The sequence below is a fragment of the Amblyomma americanum genome, chromosome 7 (assembly GCF_052857255.1).
Source record: "Amblyomma americanum isolate KBUSLIRL-KWMA chromosome 7, ASM5285725v1, whole genome shotgun sequence".
Lineage (NCBI taxonomy): Eukaryota > Metazoa > Arthropoda > Arachnida > Ixodida > Ixodidae > Amblyomma > Amblyomma americanum.
The window spans coordinates 115715468-115741333 of record NC_135503.1 but is presented as its reverse complement, the minus strand read 5'-3'; the positions used below and the strand labels follow the sequence as shown (position 1 = coordinate 115741333).

The window sequence follows — 25866 nt, the reverse complement described above, 5'->3', positions numbered from 1 at the left end:
TTAAAATTGAATGGCCACAACAGCAGACTGCTGAGGGTCACAGCAGTATCTGCGCATTCGTATACCTCGGTCAACGCGACTTCGCAGAAAAGCTGACGCTGTGCGCTGTCGGTGTTTGCCCTCAGGCTCCCGTTCTATCAGACGTTTCTTTGTCAACGCTTTTTCATTTTCAAAACACCTAAGTGCGACGCAAGCAGTGAAGGGGAGCGCCCGACGTGACGACTATTGTTTTTCGAGCGTCACTGCCCCCGGGGCGTCTTTCTCACCCTGTGGGGCACAAATTTCCCCGGCTACCCAGTAAAAACTGCGAACGCAAGCCGCCATTTACCGGACCTGCGTGGTAGAGTACACACTCGCTGAAGCAGTCACCTCAGGCTCTTTAGCTTCAGCAGAGTAAACCTAAAAATTGCCGGTGCGCCAAAATTGAAGTTGGCTGCCTGTGGTCAAGTTTGGCGGCGAAGCTTCTTTCTGACATACTGGGAAGCGCACCGACACCTCAGGTGCTTGAAATTAATGCGACGCGCCCTGCCACGAAGTATTCCTTGGTCAAGAGAACCGTCTCGCACACAAACAGCCATTAATCCTATGTCAATAACCCGTTGTTTTTAACCCGGATATAGTTTAAACGGCTGTCGGGTTTATTCGGAAAGCTTATGTGGTGCATAATGAGTTTGAAATGCGTGTAGAAAGGTAAGAGTGCAAGAGAACGTCACTTCTCAATAGTGAAGCTTTTCATTTAAGCCCATATTATTAACCTGATGCGTCACCATGCAACTCGGGCACAGTGCCGAAGGGCGAACCACAATTGGTCTAGGCGGTCACAAAACCAATGGCCTACGCGGTCAATTGGTGGACGTAGGCCGACACCCCTGATCACAGTCCGGTGTTTGTCGTCTTTCAAAACAAGCATGCTAAGCGAACAATGTGAACGAGACCAATAGTGTACAGCACATCACAGACGCCTCATTGGAAGTATTTAAGCACGATATTACAAACTTCAACTTCTCTTGTGTGCTGAAAAAAACGGACGTCAATGATGCGTACGACTTATTTTTTCACCATTTCCTTCGTCTTTATTTGAAGCACTTTCCACTCGAAAAGTAAACTTTTTCCAAAAAGATAAGGAAACTATTGATTACGCGAGAACTGTTCAAAATGATAAAGGACAAAAATCGTTTGTATCAACTGTTCCTTCGAACACGTGTAGAAGATGTACTTCTTTTCTTTAAAAAGTTAAGAATCTGATTAAACTCGGAGCTACGGAAAGGAAAAAATTAATATTATCAGCAGGTCTTTTCTACCGTCACTTCAAGGAGACCTGATATTGCTTGGAAAGCTTTAAACGATGTCCTAGGTCGCCGTGTGAATAACTATGTTGCAAGAACTATGCTATTAAGCATCAAGGAAATAAAAGGAAGAGCACTCGCAGAATATTTTAACAAACATTTCCTCAATAACATTTCTTCATCTCAAGATCGTACGGACGCTAATATCGCCGGTTACCCAGTCAGGTTAGCGAGACTATTTTTCGAGCCTACTGATGAAAATGAGGTTTATAATGTGCACATGGGAATTAGTAACAGCAAAGCCTTAGATATCAATACCATGCAGATGAAACCACTGATATATGACTTACCCACAATTTGTCCCTTCCTTTCTCACATCTATATTCTTTCAATGGAATGCAGGGTTTTCCCCAACGGAATGAAAATCGTAAAGGTGTCTGTAATCTATAAAGGGGGCGACCGAAATGTACCAGCAAATTACAGGCCAATTTCAGTACTCCCTTTGTTTTCCAAGGGAGTGGAAAAGGTTATTTCCTCAAGAATGACTAAGTTTTTTTGACAAACATAGGGTAATAACTGAGTCTCAATTTGGTTTCAAGACTAATAAATCCACAGAACCAGCCCTACTAACAATGAAATAAATTATTTTGAGCAATATTAATGAGAACTTGCGTATGATGCGCCTTTTTCTTGATTTCAGTCAGGCGTTTATTGGTTAAACCATTCGATTTTTGCTAACAAACTTCAAATGTACGGTATCCGTTGTAAACCGCTGAGTTTGCTTGAAAGCTATATCCAAAGCAGAAGTTAGTCGGTGCCTGTAGATAATGAACTTTCTTCCCTTTTGCCTATCAGTTGTCTATCAGAGAGCGTACTGGGACCCCTCTTGTTTAATGCATACATAAATGATATTGTTAGCATAGATCCTTTGATTTTGTAAAATACGGCGATGATAGCACAATACTTATTTCAGGCCATAACCTTAACGATTTAATTGTGAAATGTAATGATATACTCAGTAAATTATCTAGGTGCTCAATGATGAATAAATGTAAGATAAATCCTACAAATTCCAAAGCTAAAATATGTCGCGCTAGAAACTAACCGACAACACACAATTGCAGGCTCAACTTTGAAAACCAGGAAATAGAAATTGTTGAAGAGCACAAGATCCTTGCAGTACAATTTTCGTTTAATTTAAACTGGGATGCCCACGTCGAAAACCTCTGCAAAAAACTCTCTTCGGTCTGCGCAGCCCTTCCGCGATGCCGTGAAACTTTAGCTTTGTAATGTAAATTAAAAATTTTATTATGCAATATTTTTCTCACCTTAACTACTGTAGCTTAGTATGGGCCACAATGATTAAAAAAACCTAAATAAGCTTCTATTATTTCAAAAGATAATCGTTCGAATAAAACCCAATATTGATGACATGACAACCACCAAATACACCCTCTAAGCACATAACATTGTCCGCGTCGATCTTTTGTATAATTTTAAGTTATTGCAAAAAATTATTTTTCCACGGCATCAATTGCCAATTTTTACGCTACCTTAGCATCTTTGTACACGCGTCGTGCTAACATACATACAAGAAGCACTAACTCATAAAACATACCCCGTTTTCAACCGATTATAAATTACAAATGTTGTCTTATAAACTGCCCCATGTTTTAAAAAACATATCAACATACAACGGGATATACAAAAGCTGGGCTGCGGAAATGTTTGTTCAAATTTCATTCTATGCCTTCACTTGTTGATTGTTTAACGTTTGCTTGAGCGTTAAACCATTTTTATTTCAACATATGTATGACCTTTTCAGTGTTCTCATTTTTAAACTTTATTCGAGTCAGCATATATATGTGTCGAGTGTTTTCATTATTTAATCTACTACTGTATATGTGACTGGTTTTGCAAAATGTCCTGTACCGCTCGTGTGCTACTGCTTGTAGGGGTTTCCTAGACCCAGTCAAGCTGCCCAGGCAGCTTTTTTGCCAGGAAACCCTCCAGCTGAACCTGGAAAATAAACTTATCGACTATTGACTACTACCAAAGGGCGCAAGAAATGGTACCAGCTCGGCTTTCCTACTCGTATTGTTTTCCTCTATGCCTTCCCTTATAAAAATGGTTAATAGACTTTCTTTAGACATTTTATTGGCTCCACTGTCGTTCTATAGTTATTTCTTTTTGTCTATTCATAGTCTATAGACTGTCTAAAAACAAAAGTATACTAAAAGTTGGAGGGGACACTTATGGCGAATTCCACTGGTGGATCCGAAGCGATGCGCTCTAATCGTAAAAGATCGCCCCAAACCGCCTCGGAGAACCGCGACCGTTGTCGACCAGTGGAACATGTAGAGGGCGCAGCGGAAGTCCTCGTTCCGGAAGTTGAGGTCCGTCAATTCCCGCTCCAGAATACGTGTAAGCAGACGATGAGAGGCGGCGAGTATAGCGGTGAGCAGGCACTTCTTTCGCGATGGAACCTACCAGTGGCTTTGTTCATGTCACCCCTGAGGTGCACCGAAGTTCGGTGAACCTCGTAGGCAACGAGGAGCACAGTTATGCTCTAGGTAAGTTCATAAATGAATATATATCGCATGTCTGCAGAGTGCTTACGGTAGTGTACGGTTTACGGTGCGACGTTTAGCAGCTCGCCCATCTAGATTTCTTAGTCAGTCATATGTTGTCAGCCGGCATGAAGTGTGTACCGACTGCTATGCTCGCGCAACGATTGCAAACAGACGTTGCATGTCAAATTTTTTGGGGGGGTTGGGGGGGGGGGGGGGGGGACGGCCGGAGCAGGGTAGCCGCTGCGGCTCTATCCTTTGGTTTGCTTACTTCGTTGTGGTGCTGACAGATGCAGCCCCTTATCTGCGCCGCTGCTTGTGCGGTGTGCGAGGCTAAAGTTTTCAGCGGTCACAATCGAAATACTTGTCGTTAAGGCATTTTCATATTACTGTAGACACCATATATATATATATATATATATATATATATATATATATATATATATATATATATATATATATGGACCGTACCGAATAAACTCTAAACCTTTTTGCGTGAATATGTGAATATTTGTGCAGAGGCAGGAGCAGAGCTTGGTAATGCGGAGGTGTCACCAGAAATTAGTGAGTGTGCTCTAACCTACTTTGGTTGAAGGCTGCTGAGTCTCTCACTGCTTGACGCGATATATTTTATGGATTAGTGCCTGGTACCGGATTCCACTCTTTAATTTATAAGTTTACAGTTGGTGAGATATTTGATTTCACCTTAATTACAAACATAGAACTTTTTTATTTCACACTGTGTCCTTCAATCTTTTAGCAATCTACTATGTTTGGCCAGTCATAGACGTGCTACTATATATCTTGAAGCACCCAACCTCTTGCTAGTTCATATAAGATTTGCACTGTAATCAACAGCAAAGAAAACTTCTTGCGCCACTGCAGTTCCTGGTGCAGAAGGACGGCCTGGCCCCTCGCATGGCCACACTCACGGGGCAGAGCCAAGTGGCATTCAAGTAACACGTGGTATGTGGATATTGTATTTCCTTCCACTAATAATAATAATAATAATAATAATAATAATAATAATAATAATAATAATAATAATAATAATAATAATAATAATAATAATAATAATAATAATAATAATAATAATTTATTTCCAGGCAATTGTAGGTGATAGTAACGAGCCTGCTTAAGCATTGATGCTTGTGAGCGTGGCTGGACATTAATTAGTGTCTCTTTTTCCAGCTCATACCTGCGAATGGACAGGAGGAGAAACTAAATTACTTCTTGCTTTATACGCCACATACATTGCACAAGTTGGGGCTCTTAAAAAATTCAGGAACACAAAAGCAATGTTCAAAAAAATTGCCATGGAACTACGAAAAACTCTAGGAGGAGTGAGAACAGCAGAGAAGGGCTGCACCAGGTGCAAGACCGTGTGCGAAAGAAAAAGAACTGCCGAAGCCAGCGACAGCAAGTTGGGCAATTCGCCGCAAGATGTGCCCTTTGACGATGAACTAGAGAAAATTAAGTGGCTCGACGACGGCTTTGAGCCCGAGGTTGTCAGAGATTCCCAAGGCATTGTTTCCCAGAAATTGCCCCTTAGCCCTCAAAACCGACCTATGTTGACGCTAATCAACAAGGAGCCACACAAGAAGATGAGGTTCCTCTGAAAAGACGACACAGGCCGAGCACGGCTCGAATGGTGGATATGGGTTATTTTTTTTTTCAAAAAATTCAAGAACTAGAGGAGCAGAAGGCAAAAAAAAGAGCAGAGAGGGAAGCAGCAAGATAAGCAGAAGTAGAGAAAAAAAGAAAAGCTAAGGAAGAAAGAACAAATGCACAGAAAAAAAAATGAAACTACTCCGCAAGACATTCGGTTCAGATTGAGAGTATATTTGCAAAAGCATTGACAGAAAATGTGGGAAAAGGGTAGTTTTTTTCTTGTTCACACGTTCATGGCTCGCATTACTTCCTCTCGCTTCAGTTTTCCTTGACGGCGGAGTGTAGCTTCTGTGGCTGTAAATGGACTGCAGCTTTCACTGTCATCAGGAGGCATACCCTTCCACTCTGCATTCGATGAGCCATCGTCCGTAATCGGTGGCACAGTATTGTCTCCAGAGTCGATGCAGAGATTGTGCAAAACACAGCATGCCAGTATGAACTTGTTCATTTTGTCTACAACAAAAAAAAGTCAACATGCAGCAACTGGCGGAACCGACCCTTCAAAGCAGCGAAAGCATTCTCTATCCGAGCCCGCGTAGCAGACAACTTCATGTTAAATGTGTTTTCTCTCTCAGTCAGGTTTCCATAATTTTTTAAAGGATTCAATAGAAACTCTCTGAGCGGGTAGACGGCTCACCGAGAACATGAAATCGTCCATCCGCACAGACATGTGTCAGCTTTTTTGAGAATCTTGATTTCTCAAATATTCGGGCATCATGGATCTTGCTGGGGTTTCCTACGGTAGCCTCCACAAATTTTTTGTTGTTGTCACAGCATGCCTGTGCCGTCAGTAAGATGTTCATGTGTCTGTTGATATAGGTTGACCGGATCTTGTTCGCCGGGCAGTGAAGGCTAATATAGGAGCCGTCGATGCAGCCAATGGTACAAGGCACACCAGACACCTGCATTAAAAAACAAAAACTTCAGGTCAAGCTCAGTTTACCACTTTAATCACCCATAGGCGTATTTTTCGTGTATGCCTCTATTTACCAAAAATGTGACAACAAGGAGACGCAACTCTGAAAGTTTTATATGTTACTCATCTTAATGAATTGTTCGCTATGAGGCCATATTCTAAGCCTGCATTATTTCCAGACACGACCGACTGGATAAAAATGTGTTTTGACTTGCAATAATATAAATTCAATACACATGCCCTAACAAATTTGCTTCCCCAGGGCTTTGCACATTAAACTGATATTATACTGTGGCCACCAACGTGGCACGCTGAACGCTAGTCTCCATTTTTATCAACTTAATAATAAATAATAATTGGTTTTTGGTGGAAATGAAATGGCGCAGTATCTGTCTCATATATCGTTGGACACCTGAACCGCGCCTTAAGGGAAGGGATAAAGGAGGGAGTGAAAGAAGAGAGGAACAAATAGGTCCGTAGTGGAGGGCTCCGGAATAATTTCGACCACCTGGGGATCTTTAACGTGCACTGACATCGCACAGCACACGGGCGCCTTAGCGTTTTTCCTCCATAAAAACGCAGCCGCCGCGGTCGGGTTCGAACCCGGGAACTCCGGATCAGTAGTCGAGCTGAAGTGTTAATTTGTGATTTAATATGTTTTTGCACTCAGTGGTATTTTTGTTTGCCTTTGCAATATTTTTTATTTGCTCACTAGTGACATGTATATGTAATGTTTTTGAAGCAAATAATATGCAAGCTGCATATTATTCACAGCATTTTCAAGCTAGGTGAACAACTTCAGATCAGGGTACGTTACCTGACTGCTGATTTGATCTCCTTCATCATGCTTCTGTCCGAGTACAACTACATAGTGCTATTGAGTGCTTATATATTTTGCATTCTTTTTTGTTTTATGCTCAGTCATTGTTTACATACTTCTTTCATGTCGCTTCACTTTACTACTTGTACCTGAATAGTCAATAGAATCTCGGATGCATTTGTTACTGAACAATGCATTTGCGTGACTGCTAACCGCACTGTGATAGCTGCAAATGAACACTGTGTGGTGATCAGTATTTTAAGCATATGCCATTCTATTGTACATGCATTAACCTAGAATTCTGTCTGCAGTTGATTACAGTTAGCATAAGTGCAACTTGTTTTTGTGCTACTGTTGAGTATTTTTGTTTTCTTGGTGTGGAGTTACTGGGGCAGTTGTGCGAAGAAGCTGTTCTGTACACAATGTACCCGCAATAAAACATTCTAAAAGACATTCTGAGGAGTAGTCTTACTTGCTCAAAGTTTTTCGCCAGCTGTTCCAAGTCGGCTGGAAATGAAATAACTGTCTTGGCCACTTCTCGCAGGTACTCCATCATGCGCTCAATAATCCGGAACGCGGTCGTCTCGCCAAGCCCAAAACGGCCAGCAACGTCCCTTAAGCAGGTCTTATTAGCCGCATACCTGAAAAGCAGGAAAAAAATTGCGTTATGATATGAATGCTAAATGTAAAACTTTCAGTCAATTGCCGGAATTTGGAAAATTGGCTTTATAGCTGTGAAGTTCACATCGCGTGGGCGATTGAAATAGTCACAGGTGCAACATATCGCACACTGAGGCTGTGGGCACAGAAACTTTTTTCGCTGTTATTTGGCGCAACGTTTATATCGCGAATAAACATGGTTCACACTGCATTTGATTGCTAAAGCTGGTTATACAGTTAACTGAGCTGAAGCGCACGTTGGTTCACCACCGGTGCATCTGAATTAACAAGTTCGTCGCGCACTTACCAAAGGAAAGTCAGGACGTGTTCCTCAGCTGTTTTGGCCGGCGAACCACCGTTGTCGGAACGAGGGTTTACTGGGGACGCCTCAAAACCTTCGGTGAGTAACATCGACACTGTCCTGGACACACGAAAGTTCCTGCGGAACTGCACACGCACGCACACACACACACACACACACACACACACACACACACACACACACACACACACACACACACACACACACACACACACACACACACACACACACACACACACACACACACACACACACACACACACACACACACACACACACACACACACACACACACACACACACAAACACACACACACACACACGCACACAAACACACACACACACGCACGCACACACACACACACACACACGCGCGCGCGCGCACACACACAAACACACGCACACACACACACACGCACACGCGCACGCGCACACACACACACACACACACACACACACACATATATATATATATATATATATATATATATATATATATATATATATATATATATATATATATATATATATATATATATATATATATATATATATATATATGAACTGCTGTACAAGGCCTCAGTGCATTATCGCCGCATATTTTTTTTCATGTACAGAACAGCGTACGTACTTACCTCTTCCTCAGAGTACAGGTGCACCATATTATTGATGTAGTCCATCACTTTAGGGCGCCTCGCAGGGACTTCTGCGAAATGTTCCTCGAAAAATGCTTCGAAGAGGTACTTTTCGTTGTCGCTGCTGCTGTCTGAGGGTGCGTACTCAGATTCCGACGAGCTCTCATCAGACAACGCGAGGGCTATTGCCATTCCATACGATGCCATAATGGAGAGTTATAATCGCTATGATGCAGATGGCGCAGACGACATACGCGCGCGCGCGAAACAGCGCTCAGTGTTTCCCGCTGACATTCCTGCACGCGCTAAAAATAACCAAAAATCACTTGTTTGTTTCGGAAGTGACGACATCGCCGGCTACAAGTTCCGGTGAGATCCGCCGCCGGTCGGCGGATCAACCTAGTGCGCTCTGTGCGGAACGGAGTTGCTCCAAACCACCAGCGGAATTCGTGCGGTCGGTCCGGGTCGACCAGTGGAACGGGAATTCGTCGTCGCGGAGCAAGAAAAGCTGCTCCAACACGACCAGTGGAAATCGCCATTAAGCTCCGCGTTAATGGCATGACACGATAGCGTTAATAGGTATTGGTCATTGTGGAACAAGGAATGTGCAGGGTTTAAGCGATGCGCCACTGTCCTGGAATGGTTGACACTGCCACCTGTGGGACTTGTACGATCCAGGTTGCTATTCTCGAGCAACCTCTCGGGACAAACCCTTAATTTAATTGCCTCCTGTAACGGTTGACTGTTTGCTCACAATGCAGTGGGCAAGTTTCGATGACGCCGCAAGGTCACGTGACCTAGCTTGTTTCTATGGGGATGTTTCGTCGATTTCTCGCTCACAGTCAACGACGCCGACGACGACGCCGGCTTTTCTGCGACATTGGCTTCTTAACGCTCTCTGGTTAAAAGTGTATGGTCTTATATATTTAGATTGTCTACAGACTGTTGTAGGATTTGCAGTTTATAGGCCAGTCTTGGGATTTTTCTATAGAAAGTCTATAGACGTTATTGACAAAAGTATACGGGCAGCCTACAGACTGCGTACAGAAATTTTTGTAAGGGCGGAGGAGACCATGAAGAAGAAAATGTGAAGACAAAAAATAACTCTTCTTTTTGACCAAAATGCTGTCTGTTATTTAACTGTCAATTTTGTTCTCTTGTTTTTATTCATTGATTTTTCAAAATTCACGATTGGTGCTACATTTTTGTCATCATCTTCCATGGAAACTTCTACACCTTGGCCAATCCCCCCACGTGGGTATGTGCCATATACCTGGGGTGAAGAAGAAGAAGAAGAAATGCGCGCTCCGCAGGACGCGGCCCGTGATGTCAGTCATCGTCCTAAAATTGTGACTACATATTATATCACATTGTCACAACACTTGACTGAGCGCACAATGCGTGCAGTGCGTATAGCAAGCAGGGCGCCAAAACAAGCGATGGCTCAGATGGCAGCAGCGGAACCAACTTCACTGCAGCTATACCAAGCCAGGCAGGCCTCCCACGACACTTCCCGTTCGGAGACGCGCTTGGCTGTTGCCATTTCATCTTTATCATGTTGCTTACACACAGTTTTCAAACGCAAAGAGGAAACCCGCCATCGCGTAGAGGAGGAAACCCCGCTAGCCGCTTTCCACCTCTGAAACGTGCGACCCGAAGATGGCAACTTTTCCTTTATTGAAGCGCAGCATTACAAAATCCACAACTGCAATGTACGTTCAGTGCATTAGAACGTGTCGTTCCCCTTAGCCGCGACACGCCAACAGTGCCTGGCGGAAAGAGAAAGGGCTTCAAAGAGGAGACTCAGTGAATTCGGAGAAGGGAGGTTTGGGCCGAGACAGGCGGCTATTGCGGGTACGTCATCAGGGTGAAGTGCAGGCATCAGCGGAAATAAACGCGACGCAGCTCCGACGTCAAAGCGGCGTCGCTTTGCAAGCAAATATTACGCACGATGTTTTGCTAGAATGTTTCGCTTAGGACGAATACGCAAGAGTAGCGACAGTTTTCGACGCGGGACTCAAACCGAAAGGCTGTGTCTCGAAACGATCACAGGAGCACCTTTGTCCGACACCTTTCTTGCACCGCTGGTAAGTAAAGCACATAGCGTGCCGCTCACCACAGAGATAGACAGTAATATACTAGAACCGGGCATTTGCGCTATGTTCATCACAGTGTTACGTACATAATTATGCGATTTTTCGACCGCAACTTGTATAGCTGCTTGTTATTTACGTGAAAAATCAGTTGTTTATTATGTCTTTCGTATCGTGTGGACTAGGAGTAGTTGTTTCAGTAGGTACTGGTACTACTGGCACTTTTCTTCATTATGTGCATAATGACTTGCCCTTCTCATCTCGCGTATTATATTATTGCATGAGAGCCTGAAGCGATACTATAAATAAATAAACTATTACATGAAAAACTACTGCGCAATCAAGCCTACTAGCCGAACTTCCACCCCGACTCAAGGCACCGCCGCCAATATCAGAGGTTATTTGTCTGTTAACAGCCCAAGTCTTAAAAGCATTCGCCGCAAGTATGCTCCGTTGGTTAGTGGGAGCTTTTCATTCCTTCTTCCTACCTTTTTATTCCTATCTTTTAGGATCAATCCGCTACGGATTGATCCTCCGTTGACCTCTTGATCTTTTCTGCAGTTATACTTAGTAGGTTACAGTGTGTCTCAGTAGTACTCACTGCATTACAATGTTTTCCCAACCGCGAAATCGTCATTCTTGAACTAAAGATGGATGGGCCCGTTTTATGGCAATGAGAGAACAATAAAATATCGCAAGGCCGTGACGATAGTTCCACGATTTTATATTGCCCCGCTTAAAACATGAATACATAAAGAAAAAACAAATGATCGGTACGCTTTCAATAAAATACATGCCGCACTCTTGTGTTCGGTAGAGCAGCACGAATAATAAAAGAAAGCTTGCAAAACTCTTCACCGGGGGGTAAGTTTGAAAGGCAAAAATATTTCGCTGATATTACCATTTATTGGTTTCACCACAATTTACATAGAAGAAGGATACACACCACCCTGGGTTATACACACCGCCCTGAGTAGATGTGTTTCACGGCTTTTAGTTTTTATCATCTTTCGGATCCCGTTATGGGCTGATAACGCGATACAGTGCATGGCGGCAGACAACCGGGCATAACTCAACTGCGGGAAGAGTTGTACCAATTGTTGCGAGGCGCGAAGTAGAAGATAAAAGACGACGCGCAAAGATGGAACACGACGTGAATTGTGTGTCTTCGAAGCCCTCTGAAGCGGTGAGCAGTAAGGGTTATCGATGATTTTTGTTCGTTCTAACAGAGGACACGGCCAAAATATTGGGCTGTTGAAGTATTCCTACATAGATGTCAGAAACTGCCCAGAATCATGCGGCTCCTTTTAGCTAACCACCGCCGCTCAGCTAGCGTCACTCAAATGAAAACGCTTTGAAAAGACCTTCAAACCTCCTTCCACTAGCCACCCCGTTGGAAGCAGAACCGCGTTTGCCTGTTCCACAAGCACAACTACCAAAATTCTCAACTTCGCTCCCGATGGATTTCACCAGCGGCCTCAATTTTTAAATCTCCGTGTGAGCAACAAAACCCCCGATGTTCCATTACAATAAAGTAACAAACGCGCAATAATTTCCAAGAACACGTAATAAATGCAATTTTCTGCCTGCAACATTATGGTTTATGGGGGTTTAACGTCTCAAAGCGACCCAGGCTATGAGGGACGCCGTAGTGAAGGGCTCCGGGAATTTTTGCCAGCTGGGGTTCTTCAACGTACACTGACATCGCACAGTACACGTGCCTCTAGAATTTCGCCTCCATCGAAATTCGACCGCCGCGGCCGGGATCGAACCTGCGCCTGCATTATTACAAGTGTTAATAATAAGTCAGTTTAAAAATCTCGTTACAAGTCTCGTTACCTAATTATTTATTTTGCTTCCTGGTCATTAATTTGGTTATGCTGTTTTCATGTGCTGTTTTTGTTTTTATTCATTAATTGTTTTATCATGCTCTTCGGATTCTAATAAGATTGTTAGGTTTACCATTTTTTTGGCCTCATGCGCTGGATATTCTGGTAAGAAATGTTACCTATAGTCTCGTTATTCTTATGAACCACGCTTCCTCTCTGAAACGTACCCTGAGTGCATCACAAAATAATAGAAAAGGATCGCATGTATTGGCACCGTAATGAGGGCTTCTATTTCGTGTCGCCATGCGGGTTCCCCCTCGGGCTTCTTTGTAAAGTTTGCAGCAGCGGTATACTGCAGTTACACGTAAAATACAGCGAGCGCAGCATTGTGCAGTCTTTGGTACCGATAGAAAGCACCGATTTCCACCAAAAAACTACACTTCAACTCGTTGGTATTAACGACATAAATCTTCACAATCGACAGCAACACAATGCGAATTTCTTCCGGAGCAATAGTATTTGGGAGGAAGGCAATGATTGGCATGGGTGCCTGCAATGATTACGCTGTCAAAGAAAGTACAAAGATAATCAGGCGCTCAGTCGGGAGAGTTTGTACCTAGTTTTCATACACTGTTTTAAATGCCACGAATGTGCAAGAGAAATCATTTTAGTTAATACAAGTACATTCCTGTGGTGATACGTAGGTAATCTGTTTCTAGCGTTTCAGCTGATCTAAATTAAAAAAAAGGCATTCCGCACAGAGGATTGCCAGTAACATTGTTGTTACGGGCAGTGCATAGCATCGACTGGATTGTCGCAGCATGAAACAACATACCGCTAAAAGGCTATGGAGGTAGTAAAGCTGCTCGGCTGAAGCGAACAAATAAAGCACATAGACGGTCGGCATGCTTGTCGTTCAAATGGAGAAGGGCATTGTAGCTGGCTTCAAGTTTTTGACAGGGCAATTACGGCCACATGGCGCAAAAGGTTCATAATTGGCGTGCCGCTAGAGACAGTTACTTCAAAAACTTTGAGGTACTAAATACACCTGCTACATGATCCACGTTCTAACCATAGCGATGCGTTGCTGTTAAGGACTTTAGTCCGCCTGCGAAAGCTCAAACCACTCATACCCTTCAGGTAATGTTCTTCATTTTTCGATTCTGCGGCAACCATTTGAGTTAGATTCATGTAATTTCTTACTCCTTCCAATCTTTCGCTCCATATCATAAACTGCAGCTCCTCTCCCAGACTGTTAAAGATGCGCTCATTTGTCTTTGAATTCACTTTGAAGGCATCGCGATTTCCCGCCTTGTTTTTCAGACATATGCTGAAATTCGCACCTTAGATTACTCAACAGGGCGACAGCGTCTACGAATCAGTGTTGCCAGTGGTGTTCGCTCTGATCTTTTACAGTCATTTCTCTCAATTGCAACCCTATGGATGTCTTTTGCAAACACTCAGTGAACTGTAGCACAGAGATTGCGTTGCCTTGCCGGACAGCCTTCTAACTGGTATTTCATCCTTTCTTTTTAAGGACAGTGATACACTTTTGATAAGAAATCGAGCTTGCAGCGGCGTCCTACAGTTTTTCATGCTTTGTTCTCGAATATCGAACCGAAATTACGGAAAAACAAGTCTGAATTGTCTTTATTAGCAGAAATATGCAGCTGGCGCCGCGGGCACACAGTGGGTCGTGCCCGCCGCCTGTGATTGGTCAGGAGTCCGTGACGACACATTGAGGACGTTACCCAACAATTCTGGGCCAAAATCATTTTTTGAACGGGAAACCGTTTATGCACGCAATTTTTTTATATGATGTAAGATTTGACTATAACAATCAATATATCAGCAGATCACCCGACAGCAGTCTCGTATTTTTCCTTCTGTTAACGTTTTTGCTATCGTCAAAAGCATACCCCACTGGTTTTCTATGGCAGGCTTAACTTTTTGATACGATACATGGAAATACTTTAAGAGAAAAATTTTGCTACATATAAGAAGAATGAATCATTAATTTCAATATTTCTGTAACTGTGTCTTGTAATTTTTCACTTTTCAAAATTTTTGTTCGAGAATGTTGGGTATGAGAATGCTGGATATGAATGTTGGATATGAGTATAGATCCGGTGCTGAGTTGCGGGCAGATCGCAGCTTTCCGCAGTGTTGTAGAAACAATTATGGGAACTATTTTTTTGCTGACCTCCAAAAAATGGGATGCCCCAGTACGTTCATTTGACGTATCACCTGGAACCCAAAAAAAAAAAGACGCAGCCGGAACTATTCTACGCCTAGCCCAAGCATACATACGACAGCGGGAAAGACGCCTAGGCAATCCATGCGCAAATGGTGTCAGCGGAACCTCCGCTCGTATTTTCCGAGAGGAAGCGGTGCGAACAATACACAAGCCGATCACCACCGTCCGACGCCTCCCGCCCTACCAGGAAGGCAGTGACCTCAAAGAAAAGGCCCAAGGGGTTGTGTACAAACTACCCTGCTTTGTACGCTGGAGAGACAAAGTGTTTCACGGAAAGGATGATGTAGCACAAAGCTTACGTCAAAGAAAGCTAAGGGCAGTGCCAAAGACCTACTAGGCATATGACCACAGGATAGACTTTGATGGAAGAATAGTGCTGGAGACCGAACCGAACTCGTGCAGAAAGATGCTGCATTCATGGCACGTTCAGCAGGCGCCGAGAAATATTAATCGCTCCTTCGGAACCCGTCCCTCTTCCTTGATCTACAGTTAAAGTTCAGTGACGTGGATGTCAACTACATGTGTTGCCGTCGGCCCAGCTGCAACTCACCCGCAGTCAAACCTTGACGAAGAAACCGAGGATGGTTTCGAGACGTCATGCTTTCTTAGAAGAATTTGGCTGTCGTTCATTTCTCGCAAAAATTTGCATCCCAAACCAGGCAGACCTGTGTCGAACGCTTCGGTTTTAATCGTGTAGCTATGATTAGAGGCGAGGCAGCAAAGGGCGGCAATACAAGATGCCGCATATGAACAGATTAGATGTTTGCTTGCTTGGACGTGTCGCATCGAAACTTGCTCAGCACACCCCAGGAGGTCTGGCTGCGTCTGTGATGAGGAGAGTGACACGTGCCTGAACCTCTGTGTATCTTCCGCAGGGGCTCCGTGAGCATGTCAGGCGCGTGACATGCGGGAAAGCACCGCGAAGAGCCACCACGACCTCCGACAAAACAGTGGGCTCTTCTTAATAGTACGTCCGCAAGGAAATAATCGTGCCGCTAATGGGTTGCGCAACGATCAGCAGAGAGGCAGGTAGTGTGTACCCTTGCGTCAAGAAAGGAGACGAACAAATGCAGCCACACACTGAAGCTGTCTGTCCGTCCCATTGCGAGGTCACTCTCGGTGGACTGATGGCGGTCAACATTTCAAGCAAAGCTGCACACACAAAGAGAGTTTAACTCTCACAAAGTAATGAAATTGTAATCGGGAGTAGAAGCCTTTACCTCATGTTTCATCTATTAGCAGAGCGCGTCTTGACAATGGTGATACACTTCTCATACGCGAAAAAATCGAAGGAGCTGTGTCATGGTTAAGCCATGCCTCTTTGACAGAAAGCCCTAGAGATCGCATTAGGAACAAGTTGTGCATGCAGCCGCTGTGACGAAAGGGCTTCGAGCACACTACGCTTGCTTTGGTCGGCTTGAGGTTCTCCCTCTTCAAAGCAGCGAACGTCTGCGCCGCGAGCTCTTGATCTTGCGGGAAACAGTGCAAGATGACACAGTCACGGTCTTAGTTGTTGATGCATCCGAACGCGGAACAGCGCCTCGTGTTGAAAGTGGTGCTCAGAACTGAGGCGATATGTTTTGTACGTCCACAACGCACGCAACACGAGGAACAACGCACGCAGAACAGGAAACCACGCTCGCTGGAAGCTCGCTCGGTTGGCTCGTACGTAGTATCTCCAGCTTCTTATCCTGACGTCACTAGGGCCGGCATGCGTGATTTCCCTCTCCTCTGCTCTCCTCTCCTGCATTTTTATTTGGTGACTGCGCCAGTGTTTTAGCCAATATCGAAAAAATAACTTCACAGACGTGCTCAATAACGGGTCTATCTCAGAACCCTGGATGGTTAGCAGATTTGAACACCGCCTCAGTATCGCTGACTATAATGGCTATACTATCCCTGCGTATATTGTCTCGTATGTTGACATCGGCTTTAATCACACTTACTCTGTTCACACTTTATTCACAGTGACTGGCGTCTGGTGTTTTCAACTGAATCAAACGTAGCTTCGCAGCCTTAAAGTTCGACGAATGGAGATTCGTTATAACGCGCATATCTTTTTGTGACCTCATTGATGGCATGAATGTCACCTATTATCGAGTGCCCTATCCAAAAAACAGGCGGTTCTTTTGGTTTAGATTAGTCTTTATTCTATTTAACAAATAAGTTGCAGTCAGCGCACAACATTATGTATACTTTCAATTATCTTTTCTGTGGGCTAACATAGTGCGATCATTCTTTCGTGCTACTAGGACACTTGAGGTGACCAGGTGTTGCGCATACAGAGTTGGAATTTTTTCGCGCCCCCTTCTCCACCAATTCTGCAGTTAACCATCCTAACCGGTCTTTTATCCATTCAGCAATGCCTCGAAGGTTTTCTTTATTTACTCTTTAATTTCAATAGGCGTTTACATTCCGACCAAGCGGCTATTTATAATATCAACGTCCGGATAATTTTTGTTCCCGCTCAAATCAGTATAAACTTCCTCCGCTATTATAACGATCGTATCCAAATTGCATGTCCTATATCTGTCCTTGTCTATTACTACGTGTGTGTACTTTTCGGCTCTGAATAAGTTTCTTTTTGCTGCCACTAGGTTCTCTCCACGTTTCAGTGCTTGCTCTATCCTCGCATGAAAATTTCGAAAAAACTAGAAAATATGCATCCACGTTATTGATGCTTATTTTGCTATAAACGCCGGGCTGCCACGCGTTTTATTAACCTGAATATCGTGTCAAAAAAAAAAAAGAAACGCTGCCAGCTCCACGGATGCGCACTTTCGCCAGTGGAAGACAAGAGTCTAGACCATAACAGTACTGGGTAAGCCACCATTTCCGGACTTCCACCCAGCAGCACTCAGCCAGAAAACGCGGAGCCTAGAAAAACACGTATGAGTGCTCACTGGAGTGGTCATCCCAACAATGTATCGGCTGTCCCTTTTGGCTGCGCTCCGGTTTGGGTTGCGGCCACCGGATTGTTGAGAGGGTCGCGAAGGATGCGAGGGGCGCTCATCCTTATCTTATCGCGTTCGCCGACTGTGGTTTCTTTCAGGAGGGGTTTGTTTACACTTCTTTTCAGTTGTGTGTCGTATGTTTTTTGTTAACAACGCAGGTTCGCTCAACGTTTTCAGTTGTAAGAAATTTTGTGATGGCATTGAATTTTTTTTATATGTCAGCAGTGACAAACAAAAGTGGATGTAAGATGTAAAGATAATGAAAGACGATTAAGTAATTTCTCACCGGAAGTTACAGAAATCTTTAAGTTTACTGCATCTGTTTCTTCAACTGCCTTCATTAAACTGTTTAAACTGACTTTTGTTACTGGTCGTGAAAATGACTGAAATATGCTATTTTGATTTTGCTGTTCGGTGGAAAACTAGTCTCCGTGTTTAGTAGTTCCGGAGTAGAGTTTAAATTTGCGCCCCGCCAGAACCGCCAGTTGCATTCGTTCTCATCGTGGTTTCCACTGCATCCCGGATGAACGCTCGCTGTCGAAGCGCTTTTCCTTCGGGGTCATTTAATTGCCCCAACTTGACAGTCGAACTCAGTACATGCTTTTCAAACGACGATATCAAGAAGTTCGCGAATAATGTAGTACCTGCGCTAAGGACGTAGCTGTGCTTTCGAAATAACTTAAGCGACACACTGGACGACCATAAAGGCAACTGGCCTCATGTCCTCGTTATATGCCATAACAATGGCGGCCATCAATACTTTATCATTTCTTCCCAGCCAGTGACTATCGCTTCTGAAAGCTAAAAAAAATGATCAAGTGAGCTCGCTCCAAAGCTCCAGCTGGCGAAGAAATCGACATTCAGAACTCTTTCCCAAATTATGCTGCAGTCATATCCAAGTTTCGCATTTCAAGCTACAGTACAATTGGATTCCAGTTTCCCCCGTTCCTATTTTAAAACAAAAAACCTCCGTGGCGGCTCAGTGTGGTTCGGCGTTCGGCTACTGGTCCCAGAGTCGCGGGTTCGATACCGGCCGCGATGGCCGCATTAAGGTGGAGTCAAAATACAAAAACGCTCATGTGCTGTGCGCTGTCAGAGCACGTTAAAGAACTCCAAATGGTCTAAATTAATCCGGAGCCTTTCTCTACGGTGCTCATAGCCCATGTGTCGCTTCTGGACGTTGAATCCATAATTTACAGCTTCGAGTTCTCAAAACGTTTTCAGCTTTAAACAGAGACTTCCGTCAAAATCGCCACCATGGTCGACATATTCCGCAATTCACGTGTCAGAGATCACAGCGCCACGCAATTTAACGCACACAAGGCGACAATATATAATCCTATATTTTCTTTTTCCTTCGAAGAGTTTAGCCGCGAATACGTTTGTGGAACGGCATTCGTCGATTCGTCGCGGCTAGCACAACTAAAGATGTGCTCTTAAAACCACGCTTTCTGCTGCTGCCCACGCATAACATACCTAGCGGCCGCAAAACGATTGAGCTAGGAAGATGATCCGGCCAAAACAATGCTCCGTAGACGCCGGCAGTCTGTATTATGGGCAAACTTTCATGTGTGCTGCTTTCGGAAGAGACCTCCAAAAACAACAATTAACGAAAAGGACGACGTCCTACGGGGTGGCGAGCGCGACGCTTCCCAAGAAAGGCCCGTGGGCTACGCAGGGTGATTGTCGGTCAATGTTTCATCTAGACGAGTGTGTTGCGTGTTTTCTGTTTTCTTGCTTATTTTATTCTGAATAGTGCTGTAGTGCGCACTAGCTTAAAAGCGGAAAATTTTCCACTCAGCTTGAAAAAATCGCTGAACGACGCCCAGAGCGCGATCAGCGGGCGAAAACGTGCTCCACGTATCGGTGGTAAGCTTTTCACGTACGCAAAGTCGGGGAAAAAATTCTTTGGACCGCGCGTTGTGTAAATAAAGCCAGTAACTGTTATTAGCCACCGGCCATACTTGTAGAGGGCAAATAGTAGGATTTTTACCTTCACCTCCACAATCGTGGCCTCCAGCCGACGTCTAATAATACGTAGGCTTCCTTATGGAGCACGCGGTCCAACTGCTTTTGCATCCCACTGTACGTTGTTGGGCCCGTTCTTTCACATCAGTCCACTTAAAACAGCGCAAAAACAGGACACGCGTTTTTAATCCCCATTTCATTTATCTATTTTCATCTTGTGCTATATTACTAGGCAGTGGTGACTTAGCTGCAGGTGACGCTAGCCCGGCTCTCGCTGGCATTATTTATCAAAACGTGGCTATATATACACGGTGTTTCACCAGAGACCAATGCTAAGTTTTATTATATGTTTTCTGAGTTTGTTTTTGAGGAGATGAACTTATGCGCTCTCCTTGTAAGTGGAGGTGTAATACAGGAGATTTAGAAATCCGGATTTCAACGGTAGCGAAAGATATGAGAGAGTTTGAATGGAGCCGCGAAGCTCGGGTTGGGCGGTTGCTTGCTGCAAACAAAAGCAGCAGAGCCAGTCTTACGGATACACATGAAAACTTGCCGATGCGCTCTTCATTCATGTGAAACAAGCAAGAAAGGGCATGCGGGTATCTTGAAGCTATAGTATAAGTGTGCAGGACGTGCTATAGTTGTAGGTTTTTATTTCCAGATGAGAAGTTACCGAGAAGTTCACCCGTACAGTGATTTTTATATTTATTTACAGGCATGGCCTTTTACATTGCTTAACTCAGAGCAGTGAAAGAGAAAGTAATAAATAAAGAGTAACAAAATACAAAATAAAACGACGGAGACGATGGCAGTGACAATGGATGATAGAAACAGGTAACAGCGAAATGATTTTAGAGTTGCAGTAAGCGCCGCTAGCTTAGCCTGAACGATTTCAAATCCTGATGAAATATATCACGACCACATGGTGCCATGGCGTTATACCTACACATAATTCGCATAATGGGGATCATTTCGAACGGCGGCACGTCAAACATATGGCTTTGTCGCACGGAGTGACACGAGTTTAACGATGCTACGACATCACCTGTCAAGAATTAAATACCAATTTTTCTGCAAGAAGCCTGGTCACGCTGCGTAACCTGGCATAGCAGGAACAAAGCTGACATTTAAAACCTGTCGTGAAAATGAGTCACGACCCTCTCTCATAACAAGGAAAAATAGTACTACCTACAACATGAAAACAAATCTCTCTTTCAGATCACGCCTGATGTCCTGGGGCTTCACATCGACGATCACTAAGTGTGCCATCATGAGCCGGCGGCTCCTTACCAAATTGACTCAAAAATTGGAACTGCGTCCCCTGGCAGCTCCAGTAGCTCCATCTGCGAAGCCCATTCCCGAGACTGGTTCCTCCAGCACTGGCGAACGAGACCCGAGGACGTTTCTGTGGCTGAGAGAGCACAACTACCGAGACAATATTAACGCCATGGACAGCGTCTGTTTCAAGCAGCCAAGAAGCGCTAATCCGCAGTACCTGGACGTCGGCTCCGGACCCGGAAACTACACCAGAGAGGTCCTTTTACCTCGCTTGCGTCCTTATCGCCAAGTGGTGGCTTCGGACAAGTCGCTGTCTATGATGCAGTTCGCCAAAGATAATTTCTCCGACCCGGATGTGTCGTATGAGCTTCTGGACATTGAGAGTGACGACTATAAACGACTCCTAGATGAGTACGGACAGTTCGACCGCGTGTATTCCTTCATGACCTTCCACTATGTCCATGACCTGGATCAGGCGTATCGCAACGTCTTCAGGCTACTCAAGGACGGTGGAGAGTTCCTGGCGGTATCATTCACGGGCGCCGCCATCACCGACGTCTGGCATCGACTACACGGCATGGAGCCTTGGCACCGCTTTATGCACGTGAGTGCGCATGTCCCCATCCCAAACATATTCGACGGACATTTTTTTCACCGGAATTTCTAATCCCTCAGACCTGTTGAGCGGACCTTCTACGAACAATTGATTTTAACCTTTCGCCAGCCGCACAGAGGACTTCCTCAATAGTACGGGGCGTAGTATGTCGTAAATGAATGTTATCGCCTCGCCTACGGGCCCATAGGAATGTTTTTATCCCCGTGGGCCGGGTAGGGAAAAACAGGAGGCGAGGATGCGTGGTGCTGCCGTCATTTTCCGCTCTTCCCAGGGCCGTAAGTTGGATAGTCCAGTGGCCCGGGATGACTAGCAGGGAAGAAGAGGCTCCTCCACTCTGTCCGCTTCGCCGGAGCTCCACCGCCCCGCTTTCCAGTCGTAAGTGCAGGCATTTCCTGGCCTACTTAGGGCCCATGATGTCATGCAGCACGTTCTCAGGAGAGCCCAGTATCCGTGACCCATGTGGATAACGTAAACCTTTAAGCAGCGGGCGAACGCTGCAATTTTCGGATACGACAAACTACGATGACGACCACGCGGTTTGATCCTAAAACAAGCCCGTGTATAGCTGCGGTTTTAAAAAAAGAACATAACCGTTAGCGCGTTCATTCCTGTTTCTGCTATGCCTCACACGAATAAATCTAGCTTACATAAGCCATGGTTCCAAGCTTGCTGCCAGAAACTGGAGTACGTCAACGTCTTTCCTCTCCCTCTGAAAAACACCGCATAAAAATGGTTTATAGACATTCGATAGACTTCTTATAGACTCTGTTCCCTTCCAATATATATTTAGTTCTGTTTGTCTATTCATAGTCTATAGACAAAAATCAACTACGAGTCTATGGCCAAAATTCTGGAGATAGCTTATGGAGTATCTATAGGATTTGTATTGTCTATAGACTATTCCGCCGGATTTTCAATGGACATATTGCAGACTTCATAGCCAGCTAGCCTATGGAAAGCCTATAGACCGGCAAAAGAAATTTTGTTAAGCGCAAATAACGAAGCGAGTGGCTCCATGCGACTCTATTCAACGGCAGGACTAACTCGCCGTGCGGTAGTAGCAACACCATGGCAGAAAATTTTGTTTTTCTTTTCTTTCCATTTCTTGTGGCTCACTGGCTTATATGCAAAGTGTCCGAGGTAGTCACTCTATCGACAGGCCTTTCGCAGCCGTACTTGAATGCGCTACGCTTTTTCATAAACCAAACTGTATATTCACCTGATATTATAACGATACTACCGATAAATCTAACAGTATAGTACGAATAAATAACAAAACATAAACACGGATGAAGAGATAACGAACCGCGACGGCATTTAAAGCGCATGAAGTGCTTGAAGGGAGCAATGTGCATGCAAGGCACTTCCTCATCCACGACGATGAACTGGCGCTCGTCTTTCGCAGGATCCCAGGGAACTGCTTTCCGAGCGGTTCTACTTCACCACACCCATACCACACAAGAAGATAGCGGAGAACGAAGAGAGGGCTCTTTGTACGGCCGGACTCGAGCTGGCGTCATGCCGCCAGTACGACAGCGTCTGGACGTTGCCAAATGTCGACGCCTGGCTCGGTGAGTGCGAGCGCGTAATTAATATAATTAATATCCGTAAAATGGGGCTACTTTGTGACAGATTTCGTACATTTTCATGCTCTAGCTGAACAATTATCAACATAAAGTCGAATGAATAGTGACATAACGTTGCTAAAACCTTCCCTCACACGACGGTATGTTCTACAAATCCGCATCTTTAATACAAGCGGCTATATCCAGGTTAAAAGCTGTCACAAAGTTGCCCCGTCGTGTGGGGCAACTCTGTGACAACGTTGTTTTTGCCTGAATATGATTGGGAAAAAAAGGACTGGCACAAAGTTACCCCCTCAAAAGTTTATTTACATTATCTACAATTGGTTTCTGCTCTGGCAACATAACAATTGTATTACAAATTATTCATACATGTACCTCCTCAATCAAGATCTTTTACTTCAAAGATGCCTCGCTTGCCTACCGGCTTAGGGGATTCAATTGTGTACAAAACTTCTTCTTTTGAGTACAAAATAGCGTCTTCGTGGTCCGGCCATCTCCAATTCTTTTTGGACCTCTCCATAGTGCTGACGATGTACCCCTTAGGTTTGACTTCCGTCACTCTTCCCGGGAAATTTGCCCTTCGAAGTTCACTACGACAAAGTCATCCACCTTGAAAGTGATTTCTCCGGAACCCGTACCGCGGACCCTCGGGACGTTCCTAGTATTTGGAATCATGGAAGTGGTAGGACTGTCTGTTTCCGATAGGTTGCTTCCGGAGGGTACCTCGGAATCACTTGTATCTTCTTCCGACCACCTTTTGTTGTCGCCATGCTGACCATCTGAAGACGATTCGCTGTCACTGCTTTCTTCTGCGCTGTCGTCCTCAAGAAAAGACCTCTTCCTAGGTCGTCTAGCTCTGATACCGGAGGAAGAGCTGCCCTTCTTTCCGGTTGTCGGTTTTCCCGTCCTGATGGCTTCTTCTACTTCGGCAACCGATATGCTTTTCCCCGCTGGGACGTTGAGCATCTTCCTCCTTTTGGTGGCCCGCTTTCCAGTCACCTCTTTTCTTATTTTATTTAATTCCTCCAAGAAGACATCCCCTACGACGTCTGTCATGGATTTCAAGCTTTCCTCGAGGACTGATTTAGGAAGCCGTTGAAGAACCTCGGTCTTGTCCAGGGGGAAAATCCCGGTCTTCCGGAATCCTGACTTCATGTTTGTTTTAATATTTTCCTGCAATTTGTTCGCCATTTTTTTTAGTAGACCGGGCAATTCGTCCTTTGGCACGGAGGTGCAGCGGCTTCCAGAGGTTGACTCTTTCCATTCCGCCAAAAGTGAACGCCAAATTATCTTCAGGCTACGAAAAACGGCGACATCGAGAGGCTGGAGTAGATGAGTCGCATTCGGTGGGAGCGCGATGAACTTCACATTGTTTTCTTCGCAGAGACGAAGCACTTCGAGGCTAATGTGGGAACTCAAATTGTCACCGATCAGAGCTTTCGGACCATCTTGCTTTTTCAATATGGGGAGCATGAGTGACATGAACTAATCTTCGAAAACCTGGTGATCGAACCAACCAGATTTCGTTCGATTATACCGGGCCCCCTTTGGTCCATTTTCTGTCCATGTTGACCAAAGCTTTTCTGCTTTGTAATTGACGTAAAGTGGAGCCAACTCTCCCGCAGCACTTCCACAAACCATAATCGAAGTACAGGCTTTTGATGCGTTTTGAATTTTTTCTGGATATTTAGCTCCTCTTTTAGTTATGACTTCTTGGCTCCCTGGATCATCCTGTACATTTGTTTCGTCGTAGTTCCAAATGTTCTCGCCCGGAATACCAGCTAGCTCTTTCTCCAGATGGCCAAAAAACGTGTCAATCACTTCTGCACCCGTTGAGGCCCTTGCATATGTGATGTTTTTTGACACGCGTTCAGAGAGGATATCTTTGTGGCGTTTCATAAAAGAGTTTGCCCACTCCTTACCGGGAAAGTTGCCATCTTTAAAGGCGGACACTTTTCTTCCCGTTCGGTCGAGATACGCCTTCACCACACAACGCAAGTCAAACTTTGTCATTGGGAAGCCAAAGGAAGACATTGCGATTGCATGAGCAATCAACCTCTGCTCCTCCTCTTCCGTAAAAACAGGTTGGCGACCAACTTTTTGAGCCGGTCGATCGAGTAAACCCCGAGCCTGTTTGGTCTTCAACCACAAGGTGTTCCGATGAATATTGAACCTAACAGGAAAAACAAACAACACATAAGACATACGTAACGGTAATGCGTAGGTAAGAACCTAAAAACAAGAAAAAAAAAGATGTTTTAATAGTACTCACGAACCTTTCAGATGCTGCCCTCAATGACAATTTCTTTGAAAGGACCAACTGAACGGCATTATTTTTACGTTTCTTGGCCATAATTTTGGTACGGCCGTGCACCAAGCTTCCGTTTATAATTCCTCATCTCTCT

The 25866-nt window shown here is 44.6% G+C and overlaps 2 protein-coding genes across 8 annotated transcripts in view; one reads left to right on the top strand and one right to left on the bottom strand.

Moving 5' to 3' along the window:
• LOC144099501 (beta-hexosaminidase subunit beta-like) overlaps window positions 1-25866 on the bottom strand; it is an 86134-nt gene that overhangs the window by 16471 nt on the left and 43797 nt on the right. The gene's annotated exons all lie outside the window — the stretch shown is intronic.
• Window positions 10840-25866, top strand: part of LOC144099502 (juvenile hormone acid O-methyltransferase-like) — a 49132-nt gene continuing 34105 nt past the window's right edge. For 3 of the 4 annotated variants that reach the window (XM_077632854.1, XM_077632855.1, XM_077632852.1), the window contains exons 1-3: window positions 10840-10967; window positions 21200-21863; window positions 23281-23446. In XM_077632854.1, coding sequence (XP_077488980.1) covers window positions 21210-21863; window positions 23281-23446 — 820 coding nt within the window. In that variant the 5' untranslated portion in view covers window positions 10840-10967; window positions 21200-21209. Of the gene's footprint in view, window positions 10968-13815; window positions 13943-21199; window positions 21864-23280; window positions 23447-25866 lie in introns of those variants that run through there. The other variant, XM_077632853.1, reaches the window with a different exon arrangement.